General features: G+C 52.8%; 1 protein-coding gene and 1 long non-coding RNA gene across 3 annotated transcripts in view; one reads left to right on the forward strand and one right to left on the reverse strand.

The window, feature by feature from the left end:
• Positions 1-234: 234 nt before the first annotated feature.
• Positions 235-18310, forward strand: part of LOC142483330 (uncharacterized) — a 64868-nt gene continuing 46792 nt past the window's right edge. For both annotated transcript variants that reach the window (XM_075583432.1, XM_075583431.1), the window contains exon 1: positions 235-549. In XM_075583432.1, the coding sequence (XP_075439547.1) occupies positions 474-549 (76 nt within the window). In that variant the 5' untranslated portion in view covers positions 235-473. The remainder of the gene's footprint in view (positions 550-18310) is intronic.
• On the reverse strand, positions 10738-18034 carry LOC142483329 (uncharacterized). The gene is made up of 3 exons (XR_012797306.1): positions 17846-18034; positions 13259-13451; positions 10738-11189 (listed from the first exon to the last, which is right to left on the reverse strand). It is a non-coding gene; the product is annotated as an uncharacterized LOC142483329 (long non-coding RNA).

An 18310-nucleotide genomic window follows, 5' to 3' on the forward strand; every position in this document is an offset into this window, starting at 1 on the left:
TTCCATAGGCAGCAGAGGCTGGTGAGAGTGCGGGGGGGATGCGCAGTAGCAAGCGCAGGTGGCGGCCATTACAAGTATAGCACAGCAGGGGAACTACAAGTTAAAGCAGTCTCAGGGGCTGCCGACCACATGTTGCCAGGCAACCAATAGGGCTGAGAGATGCATGGCAGTTAGAATTCTGACAGTTGGGGTTCTGACAGTTAGAGGGACTGACAGTTGGAGCCAGGACAGAGAAGGGGTAGGTAGGGTCTGGGTGTCAGTGGCACCCAGATTAGGTCAGATTACCCCCATTAGGTCCAAGATAGGCCCCACTCCCCTAATCAGATTGTGGCTGCTACAGGGAAACCCATGGCTAGGGATATTTCTCCAGTAGCTGCATACAGTTATAATATAGTGCCAGTGAAGACGTCACGGGTGACTTACGGCTTGTGGTCTGGGACCGGACCACCCCAGTTCTATCAGAGACTATCTTCATGGCAAGACCCTCCTACCGGAGTTCAACCCACGCAGAGGCTAGTCGGCAGCACCGGGTGCTGAAGTACCCGACAGGTACCTCAACTAAAGTGCACCAACTGTTTGGGTAGCGCTACCATACACACTTTTGGTTCGGCCTGTGTGGTAGAGGTATAATACATGTGTTCAGTAAGGCGGTTATTACATACTTGTGGTGTGATTATTACTGGTATTGGTTCCTGTGTGTGGATCATCCCTCTGCGCTGGGATCCATCGCAGGTGGAGGCGCTGCACCAAGGCAGATAAGTGACACCCCAGGTTCCCAGAGGCGGAGGCTCAGTCCTTTTAGTCAGGGGGAAAGAGGGCTATACATACACTGTATATGCCAGACATATTTTTACACATGTATATACAGAGGGAGAGGAGGACGAGAGAGAGAGGAAGAACGAGTGGGGACGAGAGAGAGAGAGAGAGAGAGGTGTGAGAGAGAGAGGGGGGACGAGTGGGGACGAGAGAGAGAGGGGAGAGAGAGAGGGGGGACGAGAGAGGGGGGACGAGAGAGAGAGGGTGAAGAGAGGGTGGGCGAGGGAGAGACGAGAGAGAGGGGGGACGAGAGAGACAGACGGGAGGTTCCATGTATATTCATTGTGCATTTGTTTCTTTATATAATGTATCCATTAATCTATTCAGCATTTCATCCTACGCTTCCCCCAAAAAGCGGTGACACCGTTACCAGTCAAATTCTCCCTCCCCCTCTGTTATAATAATGTATAGAGGGGTTATAAAGCTGTTTTATACACGGCTGCAGAGTGGGGTTTGTTCCAGGGACAGGAGCTGTTACGAGAAAACATGTGTGTGTCAGGTGCCAGGAGCTGTAACCAGATCTGTGTGTGTGGCACTGCTGCAGCTGGCGCCCGCGGCAGGCCTTCGCCTTCGCTTTTCTGGTGACAGGAGCTGTAACCAGATCTGTGTGTGTGGCAGTGCTGCAGCTGGCGCCAGCGGCAGAGATGCGCCTTCGGTTTTCTGGTGACAGGAGCTGTAACCAGATCTGTGTGTGTGGCACTGCTGCAGCTGGCGCCCGCGGCAGAGATGCGCCTTCGGTTTTCTGGTGACAGGAGCTGTAACCAGATCTGTGTATGTGGCACTGCTGCAGCTGGCGCCCGCGGCAGAGATGCGCCTTCGGTTTTCTGGTGACAGGAGCTGTAACCAGATCTGTGTGTGTGGCACTGCTGCTGCTGGCGCCCGCGGCAGAGATACGCCTTCGGTTTTCTGGTGACAGGAGCTGTAACCAGATCTGTGTGTGTGGCACTGCTGCAGCTGGCGCCCGCGGCAGAGATGTGCCTTCGGTTTTCTGGTGACAGGAGCTGTAACCAGATCTGTGTGTGGCACTGCTGCAGCTGGCGCCCGCGGCAGAGATGCGCCTTCGCTTTTCTGGTGACAGGAGCTGTAACCAGATCTGTGTGTGTGGCACTGCTGCAGCTGGCGTCTGCGGCAGAGATGCGCCTTCGGTTTTCTGGTGACAGGAGCTGTAACCAGATCTGTGTGTGTGGCAGTGCTGCAGCTGGCGCCCGCGGCAGAGATGCGCCTTCGGTTTTCTGGTGAAAGGAGTAAGTTGCTCTCATTCGATTCTTTTTTTTGTTTACATTTATTCTTGCGGCAGGAAAACCGTAACGGTATCCGGCTACATCAGTATAAGGAGAATTAGGGAGCCGTCTTGGCGGTGAGTGGAGCGGGTAACCAGGACTAGTTGTGTGCTGGTGATCGGAGGTGGCTGGAACTCAGAGGAACTAATTAAGGCCTCGCGGGTGGTTGAATATCTGGTGGCAAGGGTTAGTCTGCAACTATAACTAGTTGTATATATGTAACAGGAGCTGGTTACTGTAACTAGGTGTATATATGTAACAGGAGCTGGTTACTGTAACCTGGTGTATATATGTAACAGGAGCTGGTTAATGTAACTAGGTGTATATACAGTATGTAACAGGAGTTGGTTAATGTAACTAGGTGTATATACAGTATATAACAGGATCTGGTTACTGTAACTAGGTGTATATATGTAACAGGAGCTGGTTACTTTAACTAGGTATATATATGTAACAGGAGCTGGTTACTGTAACTAGGTGTATATATGTAACAGAAGATGGTTACTGTAACTAGGTGTATATATGTAACAGGAGCTGGTTACTGTAACCTGGTGTATATATGTAACAGGAGCTGGTTAATGTAACTAGGTGTATATACAGTATGTAACAGGAGTTGGTTAATGTAACTAGGTGTATATACAGTATATAACAGGAGCTGGTTACTGTAACTAGGTGTATATATGTAACAGGAGCTGGTTACTGTAACTAGGTGTATAATGCAACAGGAGCTGGCTACTGTAACTAGGTGTATATATGTGAAATGAACTGGTTATGGCAACTAGTTTTATATATGCGACATGAACTAGTTACTCTAGCTAGTTGTATGCAGTACTGTAAGGGAGTGAAGGAGTTAACTTCCTTTGCAAGGATCAGGAGACTGCACACTGGTGTCAGGTTTCCTACCTGAGGTGTGATATGAACTGATTAAACAGGGTTTAAAAGACAGGAAGTGAGCACCTGTCAGAGTCCCTGTTGGAGTCTCTGTTAGAGTTCCGGTTCCTGGTCTGCAAGAGAGGAGGGCCACAGAGGATTGCCTGTGACCCAGCTGGGATTCACACCCAGCAACAACGGAGCTCCATGTTCACCAGAGGGATTTACCTGGGAACTGTGGGGAACCCAAAGCCCCGCACCGCAGAGAAGCCTGCACAGAAATAGGGCAAGAGACTTCCCGCGAGCAGCAGGACTGCAACGTCTGGATCTGAAGTTTGCCTGGAGAAACCGGAGACGTCGGACCAACATACTAAGATAAGACTTTCATATACATTGTTCCCTGATAGAATGTTATGTGTGTTGGACTGGGAACTGGCCTATCCAGCCAGTCAGATAGTTAGGGCCTGTACTGTTTATTTAGTCTCCAAAGTGGAGTAGGCTTTCTCTTTATGCTTTGTTTTGTCTTAAAGGGACAGTGTGCCCAATGTTTTGTTGTTTGTGGAGAAATAAACCACTCAACGTTTAGGTTATCCCTAAAATGCATGTGTGGACTCTTAACTCAGCGGTGCACAAACTGGGAGGGGGGGGCGAGATTAACTGCAGGAGGTGGGGTTTACATGGGCCACACGCGCTTCATGAAGGCACTTAAATTAAGTGTCGGGGAAGCGGCGAAGGCCTCTAAACCTTACTTACCGTGGTTCAGCCGGCATCTGGAGATGCATAGCCATGGCAACCGCGTCATTTGACGCCACGGGGTCATGTGACGTCGCGTTGCTATGGCAACGTGACGTCTTGACGCCCAGACTCCGGGAACTAAGGTAAGGAAGAGGAAGGGAGGGGGCGTGCGGAGAGGAACACAGCCGGCAGGGGGGGCACAGGGGAAATAGATTGCGCTCCCCTGTCTTAACTGACCGCGCATACAGGCCGCTGCGTCACAAGTACATGGAAGATGACCTGGTTACTGTAGATATATATATATTATGCTGGTTACTGTAACTAGTTGTACACATGTAACATGACCTGGTTATTGTAGCTAGTTGAACATGTGTAGCTTGAGCTGGTAACCAGTTGTATCCCCGGGGGGCGTGTGCATTTTGGCCTGTCGACTGCTTACCTGCGGCGGCGTCCCCCCCCCCCCCCCGGCATCTCCCGGTCTTCTCTGTCTTCTTCTGCAAATTCACCTTTTCCCCCCCCTGCAGCTCCAGTTAAAGTGGCCGCGCCGTGTTGCCACGGCAACGGGGATGCTACTTGACGTCATTGCGCGACGACATGACGTCACTGCGTCTCGTTTCCGTGACGTTTCGCGGCCACTTTAACTGGAGCTGCAGGGGGAAGAGATGAATTTGCAGAGGAGAAGACAGGGAGGGCCGCATCTCGCCTTCGGTAAGTGTCGTGGGGGGGGGGGGGGTGTTTTGGGGGGCGACTGACTTTTGGGTGGGGGGCGCGAGTGGGTTTTTGCCCAGTTTGTCGCTCCCTGCATATGATGACACAGGCTGATTATTGTATAAATGGTACATGTGCTGCCTTATCTTATCTCTTCCTAACAGCCCGGCGGCCTGCTCATCCACTCCCCTGTATACCCCACCTCTTCTATCTCAGGGACACAGGCCCTTACACTGATGGGACAAGCCACCTCTGACCTCTAGCCCTTTGCCTGGTCAGCATGTCACGTTCCTTGGCCTGGCTATGCCACGTTCCTTGGCCGGGCCATGCCACGTTCCTTGGCCGGGCCATGCCACGTTCCTTGTCCGGGCAATGCCACGTTCCTTGGCCTGGCTATGCCACGTTCCTTGGCCGGGCCATGCCACGTTCCTTGGCCGGGCCATGCCACGTTCCTTGGCCGGGCAATGCCACGTTCCTTGGCCTGGCAATGCCACGTTCCTTGGCCGAGCAATGCCACGTTCCTTGGCCGGGCCATGCCACGTTCCTTGGCCGGGCCATGCCACGTTCCTTGGCCGGGCAATGCCACGTTCCTTGGCCTGGCAATGCCACGTTCCTTGGCCGGGCAATGCCACGTTCCTTGGCCGAGCAATGCCACATCCCCTGCCCACTTTCTGGGGCTTAAGAGCTGAGCTCCCATATTTACAAAGACCGCTTTGAAAATCAGCAGCACCCCCCCCCCCCCATAGGCCACAAGAAGGGGTTAAGAAAGGGATCTTACTGAGGTCTGTTGTGTGCCAGAGTGTGACTGAGTATGACTGTGGCTGGGCCGCTCAGCTGTGCTGCTCTTGGCCGGGGATCAGAGGCGGGCCGGACAGGTGTTATTGTTGGACGCCGGGCGCTCTCCTCAGCTGACTGGTCCTGATGCCGCAGTCTGCGGGCGCTGTGAGCTCGCACCCCGCCCTCATCCTGCGGAAACCCACTTCAGAGGGCAGCGCAGGGGAGGCTAACCCTTGCCGTGCCACATACAGAGTGAAGGATAGCTGTGTGTTATACACAGAGATCTGTTCTGTATGGGGAAAGAAGCTATCTGTCACTCTGCTCCTCTCACTATAACACACACACCGCCATCTCTCACTATAACACACCGCCATCTCTCACTATAACACACAGCTATCTCTCCCTCTGCTCCCTCTCACTATAACACACACACCGCCATCTCTCACTATAACACACACACCGCCATCTCTCACTATAACACACAGCTATATCTCCCTCTGCTCCCTCTCACTATAACACATAGCTCTCTCACTATAACACACACAGCTCTCTCTCTCTCACTATAACACACACAGCTCTCTCACTATAACACACACAGCACTCTCTCTCACTATAACACACACAGAGCTATATCTCGCTATAACACCTATCTCTCAATATAACACACAGCTCTCTCACTATAACACACACAGCTCTCTCTCACTCTGCTCCCTTTCTCACTATAACACACACAGTTACCCCCCCCCTGGTTTGAGTGCAGCAGGGTGACCCATCTCTTTGATGTCCGGCGAGTTACGGGTTACAGTCGGCGCGACCCTCCCCCACTAATGAAAGCCATTAGCTTTCAGACTAATAATATGCTCGGCAGAGACAGCCGGGACTGAGTATCACACGGCACGGGGACGCCGTCTCCGTAAACCTGGAGCCGCTGTAATGGTGGAAAATGCTCTGCAGACCGGTGACTGCTTTCCTCTGCGCGGGAGGAGGGGCTATATACCCCTAGAGGTCGCGGCTGGACAAACATTCAAGGAGAGTGCAGGAGACACGCTGACCCTTGGTGTGGATGCGCTGACCGTTGGTGTGGATGCGCTGACCTTTGGTGTGGACACGTAACAAAAATTTTTTTTTTTAAAGAAGAGTTGGGATATTTCACTTGAAATCTGGGGGTGATTTTTGCACCAATTATACTTGAAAAGCTCAAAGCCTAAAAGAATAATATCCGCAAGCGAAGGGGGCAAATCCTGTGACTCCCTATAACTTCTATTACCCCATATACCCCCTTCCTATAACTCCTATTACCCCATATAAGCGCTCCCTATAACTCCTCCTATTACCCCATATAACCGCTCCCTATAACTCCTCCTATTACCCCATTACCTCCTATTACCCCATATAACCCCTCCCTATAACTCCTCCTATTACCCCATATAACCGCTCCCTATAACTCCTCCTATTACCCCATATAACCGCTCCCTATAACTCCTCCTATTGCCCCATATAACCCCTCCCTATAACTCCTCCTATTATCCCATATAACCCCTCCCAATAACTCCTCCTATTACCCCATATAACTGCTCCCTATAACTCCTCCTATTACCCCATATAACCGCTCCCTATAACTCCTCCTATTACCCCATATAACCCCTCCCTATAACTCCTCCTATTACCCCATATAACCCCTCCCTATAACTCCTCCTATTACCCCATATAACCGCTCCCTATAACTCCTCATATTACCCCATATAACCCCTCCCTATAACTCCTCCTATTATCCCATATAACCCCTCCCAATAACTCCTCCTATTATCCCATATAACCGCTCCCTATAACTCCTCCTATTACCCCATATAATCACTCCCTATAACTCCTCCTATTACCCCATATAACCACTCCGTATAACTCCTCCTATTACCCCATATAACCGCTCCCTATAACTCCTCCTAATACCCTATATCTCGCATTACTCCACATAGATCCCTGGCCCCTGTAAGTGTTAACACATCCCAAACCTCCGATAGCAAGTAAGAGGCACACAGGACAAGTAGATACTCAGCATTGATTTCTCGCGCGGCTCAACCTTGGCCTCGGGATGCTGGTACCCTCGGGCCCTCTCCCCCTCCCCCAGGAGGAGACACCACGGGACGTCCTAATGGAGAGCAGGTTAGGACAGGACTCTCTACCCGGCTCTCCCCAGCGTCCACATCAGGAGCGGACAACTCCAGTCCTCCAAGGCCACCTGGCCAAGCGTTCAGGATATCCCTGCTTCAGCACAGGAGCCGAGTCATTGACCGAGCGACCTGTGCTGAAGCAGGGATATCCTGAAAAACTGACCTGCTGGTGGCCCTGGAGGACAGGAGCTGGCCAATGACTGAGCCACCTGTGCTGAAGCAGGGATCCCCTGACCTGTGCTGAAGCAGGGATATCCTGAAAAACTGACCTGCTGGTGGCCCTGGAGGACAGGAGCTGGCCAATGACTGAGCCACCTGTGCTGAAGCAGGGATCCCCTGACCTGTGCTGAAGCAGGGATATCCTGAAAACCTGACCTGCTGGTGGCCCTGGAGGACAGAAGTTGGCCAATGACTGAGCCACCTGTGCTGAAGCAGGGATCCCCTGACCTGTTGGCAGCCCTTGAGGACTGTAGTTGCCCCGCCCCTGATGTATATGGGGGGGCTGCCTACGTGTCAGGGGATACGGTGCAAACGAAAGACGGGCTCCGCGTTACTGGACCCATATTTGGTTGGCGATGGGTGTAGGTAGAGAGTATTCTGGGACAGGCTGGAAGGGGTTAACCTTCGCTCTCCCAGTCTCCGAGCGGCACAGAAAGCAGCGCCCGGACGTGACACTGCGCAGACCCCGTATACAGACCGTCTGTATGCATTAGTGAGCGCTCGGAGACCGCAACGTCTGCAGTGCCTCACCGGCTGATCGCTGGAGCTCGCCCCGGGTTCACACTGGGGAGATGTGGGTCCCCGCCTGAACCGATCCCCACTAATTTCAGTTCCTGAGCGACTTACCGGTGAAGTTACCGGATTTAACGCTCCCTCGGGGGGAACAAAATGGCCACCAAATCTCAGGCCAGTCTTGAACAGGACTATACGGTTTTATACAGTACTCTGTCCAGTAAAGAATTAGAGGTAATACTGGACATGTGTGTTTGTATACCGGTATTACCTCTCTGGGTGTGTATGTGTATACCGGTATTACCTCTCTGGGCGTGTATGTGTATACCGGTATTACCTCTCTGGGCGTGTATGTGTATACCGGTATTACCTCTCTGGGCGTGTATGTGTATACCGGTATTACCTCTCTGGGCGTGTATGTGTATACCGGTATTACTTCTCTGGGTGTGTATGTGTATACCGGTATTACCTCTCTGGGTGTGTATGTGTATACCGGTATTACCTCTCTGGGCGTGTATGTGTATACCGGTATTACCTCTGGGCGTGTATGTGTATACCGGTATTACCTCTCTGGGCGTGTATGTGTATACCGGTATTACCTCTCTGGGCGTGTATGTGTATACCGGTATTACCTCTCTGGGCATGTATACCGGTATTACCTCTCTGGGCGTGTATGTGTATATACCGGTATTACCTCTCTGGGCGTGTATGTGTATACCGGTATTACCTCTCTGGACGTGTCTGTGTATACCGGTATTACCTCTCTGGGCGTGTATGTGTATACCGGTATTACCTCTCTGGGCGTGTATGTGTATACCGGTATTACCTCTCTGGGCGTGTGTGTATATACCGGTATTACCTCTCTGGGCGTGTGTGTGTATACCGGTATTACCTCTCTGGGCGTGTGTGTGTATACCGGTATTACCTCTCTGGGCGTGTATGTGTATACCGGTATTACCTCTCTGGGCGTGTATGTGTATACCGGTATTACCTCTCTGGGCGTGTATGTGTATACCGGTATTACCTCTCTGGGCGTGTATGTGTATACCGGTATTACCTCTCTGGGCGTGTATGTGTATACTGGTATTACCTCTCTGGGCGTGTATGTGTATACCGGTATTACTTCTCTGGGCGTGTATGTGTATACCGGTATTACCTCTCTGGGCGTGTATGTATATACCGGTATTACCTCTCTGGACGTGTATGTGTATACAGGTATTACCTCTCTGGGCGTGTATGTATATACCGGTATTACCTCTCTGGGTGTGTATGTGTATACCGGTATTACCTCTCTGGGCGTGTATGTGTATACCGGTATTACCTCTCTGGGCGTGTATGTGTATACCGGTATTACCTCTCGGGGCGTGTATGTGTATACCGATATTACCTCTCTGGGTGTGTATGTGTATACCGGTATTACCTCTCTGGGCGTGTATGTGTATACCGGTATTACCTCTCTGGGCGTGTATGTGTATACCGGTATTACCTCTCTGGGTGTGTATGTGTATACCGGTATTACCTCTCTGGGCGTGTATGTGTATGCCGGTATTACCTCTCTGGGTGTGTATGTGTATGCCGGTATTACCTCTCTGGGCGTGTATGTGTATACCGGTATTACCTCTCTGGGCGTGTATGTGTATACCGATATTACCTCTCTTGACATAGTGACCTGACCGGCTTTAGGGGGCTGTGGAGTTTCCCCGAGAAGGGCTGTCGGTAGGGGGCTGGGCAGCTTCCTCCATCATGATTGCCTGCTGCTGGGAAATGCAGCCAATCAGGAGGAGGTGTCAGGAGCTCTGGGGGTGGGGCCAAGAAGAGGAGGAAACAGCATGGAGCAGAGGTGTGTGTGTGTTTCTCGAGCGTGTTGCACCTTTCACCATTGTGCACAGTATATTTGGAGAAGCCTCCTGGTGACCCTATGGGGGGGGGAACCCCCGCCCCTGCAAGCTCCAACCCTTTAACAAAACAGGGAGTCATTTAATTGAAGGGGTTCATTATGATACCTTACATTCCAGACTCTCTCTTCTCAGTCCCTGGCTCAGCCTTGGGATCCTTTACTGTTACAGTCCAGGTGGGGGTACGGAAGGGTAGGTGGGGTACGGAAGGGTCGGCGGGTTACGGAAGGGTCGGCGACCCCAACATTCCAGCTGGTAATGGCATTCAATGTACTCCACAGCAGTTACGTTACCACCAGGCCTGTCTTCTAGGTTACACACCCGGTGCAAAGCAACTTTTTGGCAAGTTGATAATTAGTAACGATTATTAAAATCAATGGCGATAATGGATTTTCCCTCCTGCTGAATTTAAGAGACTGGCGCGCACACGCCGAACCCTTTAACATTTAATTTCACGGGCGATTAAACCATCCGTTCAGAAACGCGAGAGGACTTTCTAAACCTTGGCCCCCCCCCCCCCCCCCCTAAAAGCAAAGTGGTCCTGGATTCCACAAAAAGTTTGGGAGCTTGAAGTGTAGAATAGAAAGAAGAATGTGGGGGAGATAAAAATGGCACCTTTTCTCCTCCCCGTTCATACCAAAAATCGGTGAGTTTTTGGCTTTCGACATATTTTAACCATGTCACTGCCAGAAGTAGTTGCTACTGGTGCAGTAGAAGGTATCACTACGTTTTTTTTATTGACAACCTCGGACGCTAAGTATCAAACGCCAAATATAAGCGCAAAGTCGTTTGTTGCAAATCGCGCTGAAACATACTTGCGCCTGGCTGCGTCCCCGTGTTAATATTAGCTGCGCCATTTCTGGGTGCGTCTGCCGGGCGCCGCGATGAGGGATTTAGATTGCAAGTGGGAGGGGTCGCATTTGCATATCCGGCGCCGGTTTGTGCGTAAAGGAATGCGCGTCTGGCGCTGCTTCTCCGAAGTTTTCGGCGTTGCTTTTCGCCGGCACAAATTTAGGCGTAGATGTTTCGGCACAGAATACCAGCGCGGCGAGCAGCCATGTCACTGCAAAAATCAGCACCTTTCCGTTACGATGGCGTTTTTTGGAATCCGTGGAAAGCGTGGAATCCCCAAACCCCACGATTTTGGACCTTGAAGGTGACATCTCAGGTACCAGTTTCATATTTCGGTACAACAGAACACTGTACTTCTGGAATAAAATGTACATACAGTATATACCTTGAGACAGGGATGTGCAGAGCCAGACAACCTGCTTAGAGACAGCCCCTATAAGAGACGACCAAATTATTTTGGCGAATTTGGACCGGCCGGTTCCTTTGGTCCCGCGGATTTCAGCCGATCAATCTCAAAAAAGGGCATTTTACGGATTGTTTTATTTACCAATACACTCCGTGGATTCCGCAATCCGTGGACGGATTTGTAGAGTCCACCGATTCAGCAATTCTTAAAAATCCGCCCCACGGGTTGTATCCAATGGCGGTTTTTGTAACGAATCCGCACGCGGATTAACACCAGACAAACCTGTTTGCGGCTTTTCCTCCCGCTAAACCGTAAAAAAAAAAATTTGGGGGGAGGGGGGGCGGTGGGCGGGGGAGAAATGCGAGAAAATCCAGGAAACTGATTAGGGCGGATTTGCCGATCTCTAGCCGGTATGCCTGTTTTGGACTCATCGGCACCAACTCTGTTTTATGAAGCTGGTAGTGGTTACAAACCAGACACATTCAGGTGATGCTGGGTACTGGGTAAATTAGCGATGCCGTGTATATGTAATACACAGACACACACACAGACACACACAGACACACACAGACACACACATACAGACAGACACACAGACGCACACAGACATACACAGACACACACAGACACAGACAGACAGACACACACAGACAGACACACAGACAGACACACAGACACACACAGACATACACAGACACACACAGACACAGACACACACAGACAGACACACACATACAGACAGACCCATACAGACAGACACACAGACACACAGACACACCTTGATAGGTGCAGCGGTTACGTACAGTAATTACAGGAACAGATGAACCAAACCAGCACACTCAAAATTTTATAAACTGTGATTAATTAGCCAGGTCGGCGATTCGAACCCAGATGGAACCCTTTTCAAGATCTTAAAAATGTCCCATCCGGGACCGAAATGTTGATTTGGCTAATAAAGCGCGATTTATTCATTTGGGTGTGTTGGTTTGGTTCATGGATATATGTATATTAGGGCGACCATTTTTTTCCCCCCAGTAAAAAAACGTGACAATTGAACCTCTCTGGACATAGTGACCTGACCGGTTTGGGGGGGGCTGCGGGTTTCCCCCGAACAAGGAGAGAGCAGGGCTGCTGCTAGGGGGCTGGGCAGCTCCCTCCATCCTGATTGGCTGTGTTACGCTGCAGCAGCCAACCAGGAGGAGGTGTCAGGAGCCTGGGGGTGGGGGCCAAGGAGAGGAGGAAACAGCACGGAGCGGAGAGAAATGTGTGTGTGTCTCGAGCGTGTCGGGCGTTTCACCATTGTGTCCAGCATTTTTGGAGTAGCCGCCTGACCACGTCCACATGGCTAAAAATGCGGTGGCGTGTCACCGGCGCGCAGGGAATTCTATTCAAGGAAACAGCGTAAAGACGAACTTTTCCGTGACAAATCTAAGTAGCGGCGTTTGTCTGCATGTTGGTAATATGGGGGACACAAGTCGTCGCCCAAGAAGCTGACAATCTAGCGTGGACGAACAAGATCAGATGCACCGCAGCGAGCATTGCGCAGACACGGTTACCAGCGCGTCCTGCATCGCGCCGGCCGGCCGAAACTCCTCCACGCTGCCCGAGATTTATCGCGCCGGGCCCAGACACTGGACACTTAACTTCTCAGAGACGGAGAAGCCCATAACATTTGCCTTGGCTGTAAAAATTATGTACGCCATCAAATTTTTAATACCAAACATGCATTATCTCCGGAGTCTCGGCAGGCCTGTTTAATTGGGGTTTATGGGTTATAATTAATTACGCTGTAGCCGAGAATTCAATTCATCCGATAACATAGCTGCCTGGGACACGCAGAGCCACAGGTGTCTACGCAGAAATCGCACTCGCTCTGCCCGTGGCTTTTCCGTGGATATTCCAGTCATGATATAAGGAGCTCATCCTTCTCATTTTCTTCACAGGGTGGGATCTGTGGTGGTCCCCGAGACAAACGCCCGCTATTTTGAGCTCCAGGGCCACCCCCCTCGAGATACTTACATTTCCTTCCGGGGAAACAAAATGGCTGACAAAATCGCAGGCCAACAAAAAACTGCAACGTCAGCGGTTGGACGACCATTTAACTCCTGTTTTATAAATCTTTAACTTCATCGGGGGGTGTCTCTGGAACCGAAAGGTCCCCAGGAGCAGGAAATAGTGCGGTTCAGTTCTGGAGTTCGGCCCGGTTCCAAATCTGTAATTAAAGCAGGGATATCCTAAAAACCTGACCTGTTGGGGGGGTCTTTAGGACTGGAGTTGAGAGCCCCTGGTCTACTCCCTTCGCTGCCGGAAACAAAGGGGCTGATGGGTATTTCCTTTTTGTCACTTTGGCTGTCGAACCCTTCATTAAAAATCAATGGAAAGGTGGCCGCCGCGGGGAATTAGAGTGTGAGCTCTTTGGGGGAAATGCTACAAGGATTATTAAACGGTGGAAGGGAAACGAGAGCGAATCCACGTTTTCTGCTGGACGGTAGAGAGGGCAAGCCGGCCTTGCCACGTGACATGATTAACCCCCGGGATCTCTCTGGGGCGGCACACTCGCGCCATGCGAAGGCTGGGGGGGGGGGGGGGGAGGGGGGAGTTTTCCGCACCGGCATTAGGAGTGCCCGTCCAGTTCCAGTGCGGTGGGGATTTAAATTTGGAGGCTGCGACTCTCTGGAAAATATCATTCCGGAGCCCGGGGATTCACGGGGTGAACCGCAAGGCATTCCAATCCCCGGAGATAATAACCTGCGTTGCCTCAGAACCAGGGGAAACTGTGAGGCAGACACCACAGGGGGGGCAGGGGGGGGTTTGATTTTTTCCAGCTCTGCAACCTTGAGATCTCCGTCCCTGGCACCGCAGGCGTTTTGTGTTTCTAGCAAAGCGCTTGTGCCCGCGCAGCCTGGCATGGATACCCTCAGAGCCAACGCCAGGCCTCCAGGGCCACCGACAGGGCAGGTTTTCAGGATATCCCATCTTCAGCACAGGTGGCTCAATCGGGGGGGGGGGGGGGCTCGGACGTTGGCCGACTCCAGCCCTCGAGGGCTAGCGGCAGGCCAGGTTTTCGGGATATCCCTGCTTCGGCGCAGGAAGCTCAGTCGAGGGGATCAGACGCTGGCCGACTCCAGTCGTCGAGGGCTGCCGACGGGCCAGGTTTTCAGGATATCCCTGCTTCAGCACAGGTGGCCCAATCACTGGCTCAGTCTTTGAGCGAGCCACCTGCGCTGAAGCAGGGATATCCTGAAAACCTGGCCGGTTTTGGTGGCTCTCGAAGACTGGAGATGGCCGCCCCCCTGACCTAAAGTGTCTCCAGCCGTGAAGGGGTTAATTAAAGAGTGCAAAAAAAAAAAAAGGGGGGGGGGGGGTGAAAAATAAAATATAATGTAATCAGCTTCCTTAAAAAGGATGAAGTCCCCTTAAAGGAGAAGTTCACCCCCTCACACAATTTTGTGGTTACATGGGTGGGATGCAAGGGGGTTCATTTCAGCTTCAGGGACCGCCTGCCCCAGAGAGACAGGACTACACCTTTTTTAAAGTGACGTTTTTACTTGTTCCGGCGCCAAAAAATAAATGTACGGTATCCTTTTCGGGGGTCTGCTGAATTTGGGCTTATCCGTACCCGGTTCTCTGCGAAGGCATCGTAATTAGTTTCCGAGCACAAGGGGAAACAGGTTTTTTTTTTTTTTCCCCTGCAGCTTTCAGGGCTGACAAACAGTCTTATCGCCAAAAGTGATTAAAAAGATTGTAAAATTTAAAAAAAAAAAAAAAAAAAAATAGTGGAAAAAACTCCAAAAGCATTTTGCTTCCCAAGGAGAGCGTCAAAAGTTGAAAACACGATTTAAAAAAAAAAAAAAATACTTTGATGCATCAGGTCACATAATAATAATAGCAGCATGTTCTTGTATAGCGCTGCTAGTTTTACGTAGTGCGTTACAGAGACATTTTGCAGGCACAGGTCCCTGCCCCGTGGAGCTTACAATCTATGTTTTTGGTGCCTGAGGCACAGGGAGATAAAGTGACTTGCCCAAGGTCACAAGGGGTCAACACCAGGAATTGAACCAGGCTCCCCTGCTTCAAACTCAGTGCCAGTCAGTGTCTTTACTCGCTGAGCCGCTGCTTCTCCCAGGCTCCCCTGCTTCTCCCAGGCTCCCCTGCTTCTCCCAGGCTCCCCTGCATCTCCCAGGCTCCCCTGCATCTCCCAGGCTCCCCTGCATCTCCCAGGCTCCCCTGCTTCTCCCAGGCTCCCCTGCTTCCCCCAGGCTCCCCTGCTTCTCCCAGGCTCCCCTGCTTCTCCCAGGCTCCCCTGCTTCTCCCAGGCTCCCCTGCTTCTCCCAGGCTCCCCTGCTTCTCCCAGGCTCCCCTGCTTCACACTCGTTCTCCGTTATTTCAACTGGCGGGACTGCTCCTTTTGAAAAGGTTTGGTATGGACTTTAACCCCTTCAGTGGCGGGGGCTCTGGCGCGGTCCCCTGACGCGCCGACCTCGGTTATACGGGCAATCCGGGCGCTGGATCACCCTTTAGCAAAGGAACAATTTGCGCGTCACGTTCCAAGTAACGGCAGCGAACAGGTTAAACCCGCTGTGTACTAACACCGCCCGTGCCAGGGGTGAGCGGCAGTGCACTGCAAGGGGTTAATGAGATTTCGGGTCCCCAATGCGTCCAACATAAAAGTTCCCCTAATTTGGAGGACAGCGCTAAAAATGAAAAAAAAAAACAAAAAGACGCGAACTATAATGTTTTCGGTAACGCCGGGGGCTAATTAATTGGAGCCGCGAGCCTCCTGCTAACGACCTCTATAAAAATATTAAGTGTCGGACGGGACCTGTTATTTCATCTCGCAGGAATGCGCTCGCAACCTTTTCCCATCAAAAGAATTAGGATTTTACTGCATATTACACGGATTCCAAGCGCGCGTCCCGGATGTCCCGAGATTTAAAAGGGCGTCCGGCCCCCCCGGAGGGCATGGGGGGGGTGGGGGATTGGGAACAACGCGTTGCTTTTCTCTGTAGTGCGGCCAAAGAACGCCAGGCCCCCAAAAAAAGTGTCTATCTTGCCGCACGAGGCGAGGTGAATGTTGGGTCAAAATATACAGCGTCTGCGTCAGGGCAACTCTAGTCCGCCAGGGTCACCAACAGGTCAGGTTTTCAGGCGATCCCTGCTTCAGCACAGCGGGCTCAACCTGTGCTGAAGCAGGGATATCCTGAACACCTGACCTGCTTGGTGACCCCTGAGGACTGGAGCTGGCCCACCCCTTGTAATTGGGAGTTTCCGAGCGTTCGTGCCCCAATCGGCACTATCATACTTACAATGAATAACACCTTCCGACTCTCGGCTACGTCCCCTGGGCTAATTATGACTGTCTCCTTTCTGTGGCACTGTCCCCTCTGCCCGTGGCACTGTCCCCGGCCCCTCTGCCCGTGGCACTGTCCCCGGCCCCTCTGCCCGTGGCACTGTCCCCGGCCCCTCTGCCCGTGGCACTGTCCCCGGCCCCTCTGCCCGTGGCACTGTCCCCGGCCCCTCTGCCCGTGGCACTGTACCTGGCACTGTCCCCGGCCCCTCTCCCCGGCCCCTCTGCCCCTGGCACTGTCCCCGGTCCCTCTGCCCCTGGCACTGTCCCTGGCCCCTCTGCCCCTGGCACTGGGCCCCTCTGCCCGTGGCACTGTCCCCGGCACCTCTGCCCGTGGCACTGTCCCCAGCCCCTCTGCCCGTGGCACTGTCCCCGGCCCCTCTGCCCGTTGCACTGTCCCCGGCCCCTCTGCCCGTGGCACTGTCCCTGGCCCCTCTGCCCGTGGCACTGTCCCCGGCCCCTCTGCCCTTGATACTGTCCCCGGCCCCTCTGCCCGTGGCACTGTCCCCGGCCCCTCTGCCCGTGGCACTGTCCCCTGCCCCTCTGCCCGTGGCACTGTCCCCGGCCCCTCTGCCCGTGGCACTGTCCCCTGCCTGTCCTTCACTCACCCCCCCCCCGTCTCCTTTTCGCTGTCACGTCCCTTTTCCCCGTCCCCTATATTCCTCCAAGGACAGCGGCGGAGCGGAGACGCAGGGCTGCAGCGTGTGCAGTTTACTTGTTAACCCGTTAGTTCCCGCATCGCTTGCCCCTCGTGGGAAATAGATGACATTGCAATTTAGGGGGGGATTGCCAGTGATGCTCCTCCCTGCACCCCCCTTTCCCCGTCACCCCCAAAACAGATGTTACTTGCATTACTTAAAGTGTGCATAGAAACGCTTCGTGTCCGGTTGTAGCCACTTCCAGCCGCACAATTGCACAGCCAGTGTAACCACCGCCAGCAGACGAGACCCGCAAAGGCTGTCTGTGAGAAGGCCTGCTGGCTCTGCACTTTTAACCCAAGCTGTGCTGAAAAGCTGTGTAATGCGGCTTATAGGGGATCCATGTTCAAATGGACATGAAGCAAAAAGGTGATGCAGCGCGAGTCCTCATTTGCATGTCGTTACCCAGCATGCCTGGCTGCAGCGGAAGCATTGTTTGCTGAGAGATAAAGGGGAATTGTAGGGTTGCAGACATGTGAATGTACGTAGAAACAGAAAGTGACGGCAGATCAGACCCCCCCCGCATGTCCCTTTTCCCCCCCATGCTGCCCACCCTCCTACCTGAGCCACTGGTTGAGCCATCTGTGCTGAAGCAGGGATATCCTGAAAACCTGACCTGTTGATGGCCCTTGAGGACTGGAGTTGGTAGCCCATGGTCTAAAGTCATTATGGTTGAGCCACCTGTGCTGAAGCAGAGGTAGCCTCAGTTCTCCCACGGCCAAAGAACGCCACTCCACAACCGACCATAACCAAAACCACCGCCAGCTCTCACTCACCCCCATACCCCCCCCCCCCCTCCCGGCTCTCACTCCCCCCCCCCCCCTCCCGGCTCTCACTCCCCCCCCCCCTCCCGGCTCTCACTCCCCCCCCCCCCCTCCCGGCTCTCACTCCCCCCCCCCCCTCCCGGCTCTCACTCCCCCCCCTCCTCCCGGCTCTCACTCCCCCCCCCCCCCCTCCCGGCTCTTTCATCCCAGAGAGGGTCAGATAAAATCCGTTCGCACTCGGCACAAAAAGAAGGAACCCGAG

This window comes from Ascaphus truei, unplaced genomic scaffold (assembly GCF_040206685.1).
Source record: "Ascaphus truei isolate aAscTru1 unplaced genomic scaffold, aAscTru1.hap1 HAP1_SCAFFOLD_321, whole genome shotgun sequence".
In the NCBI taxonomy this organism is placed as follows: Eukaryota; Metazoa; Chordata; class Amphibia; order Anura; family Ascaphidae; genus Ascaphus; species Ascaphus truei.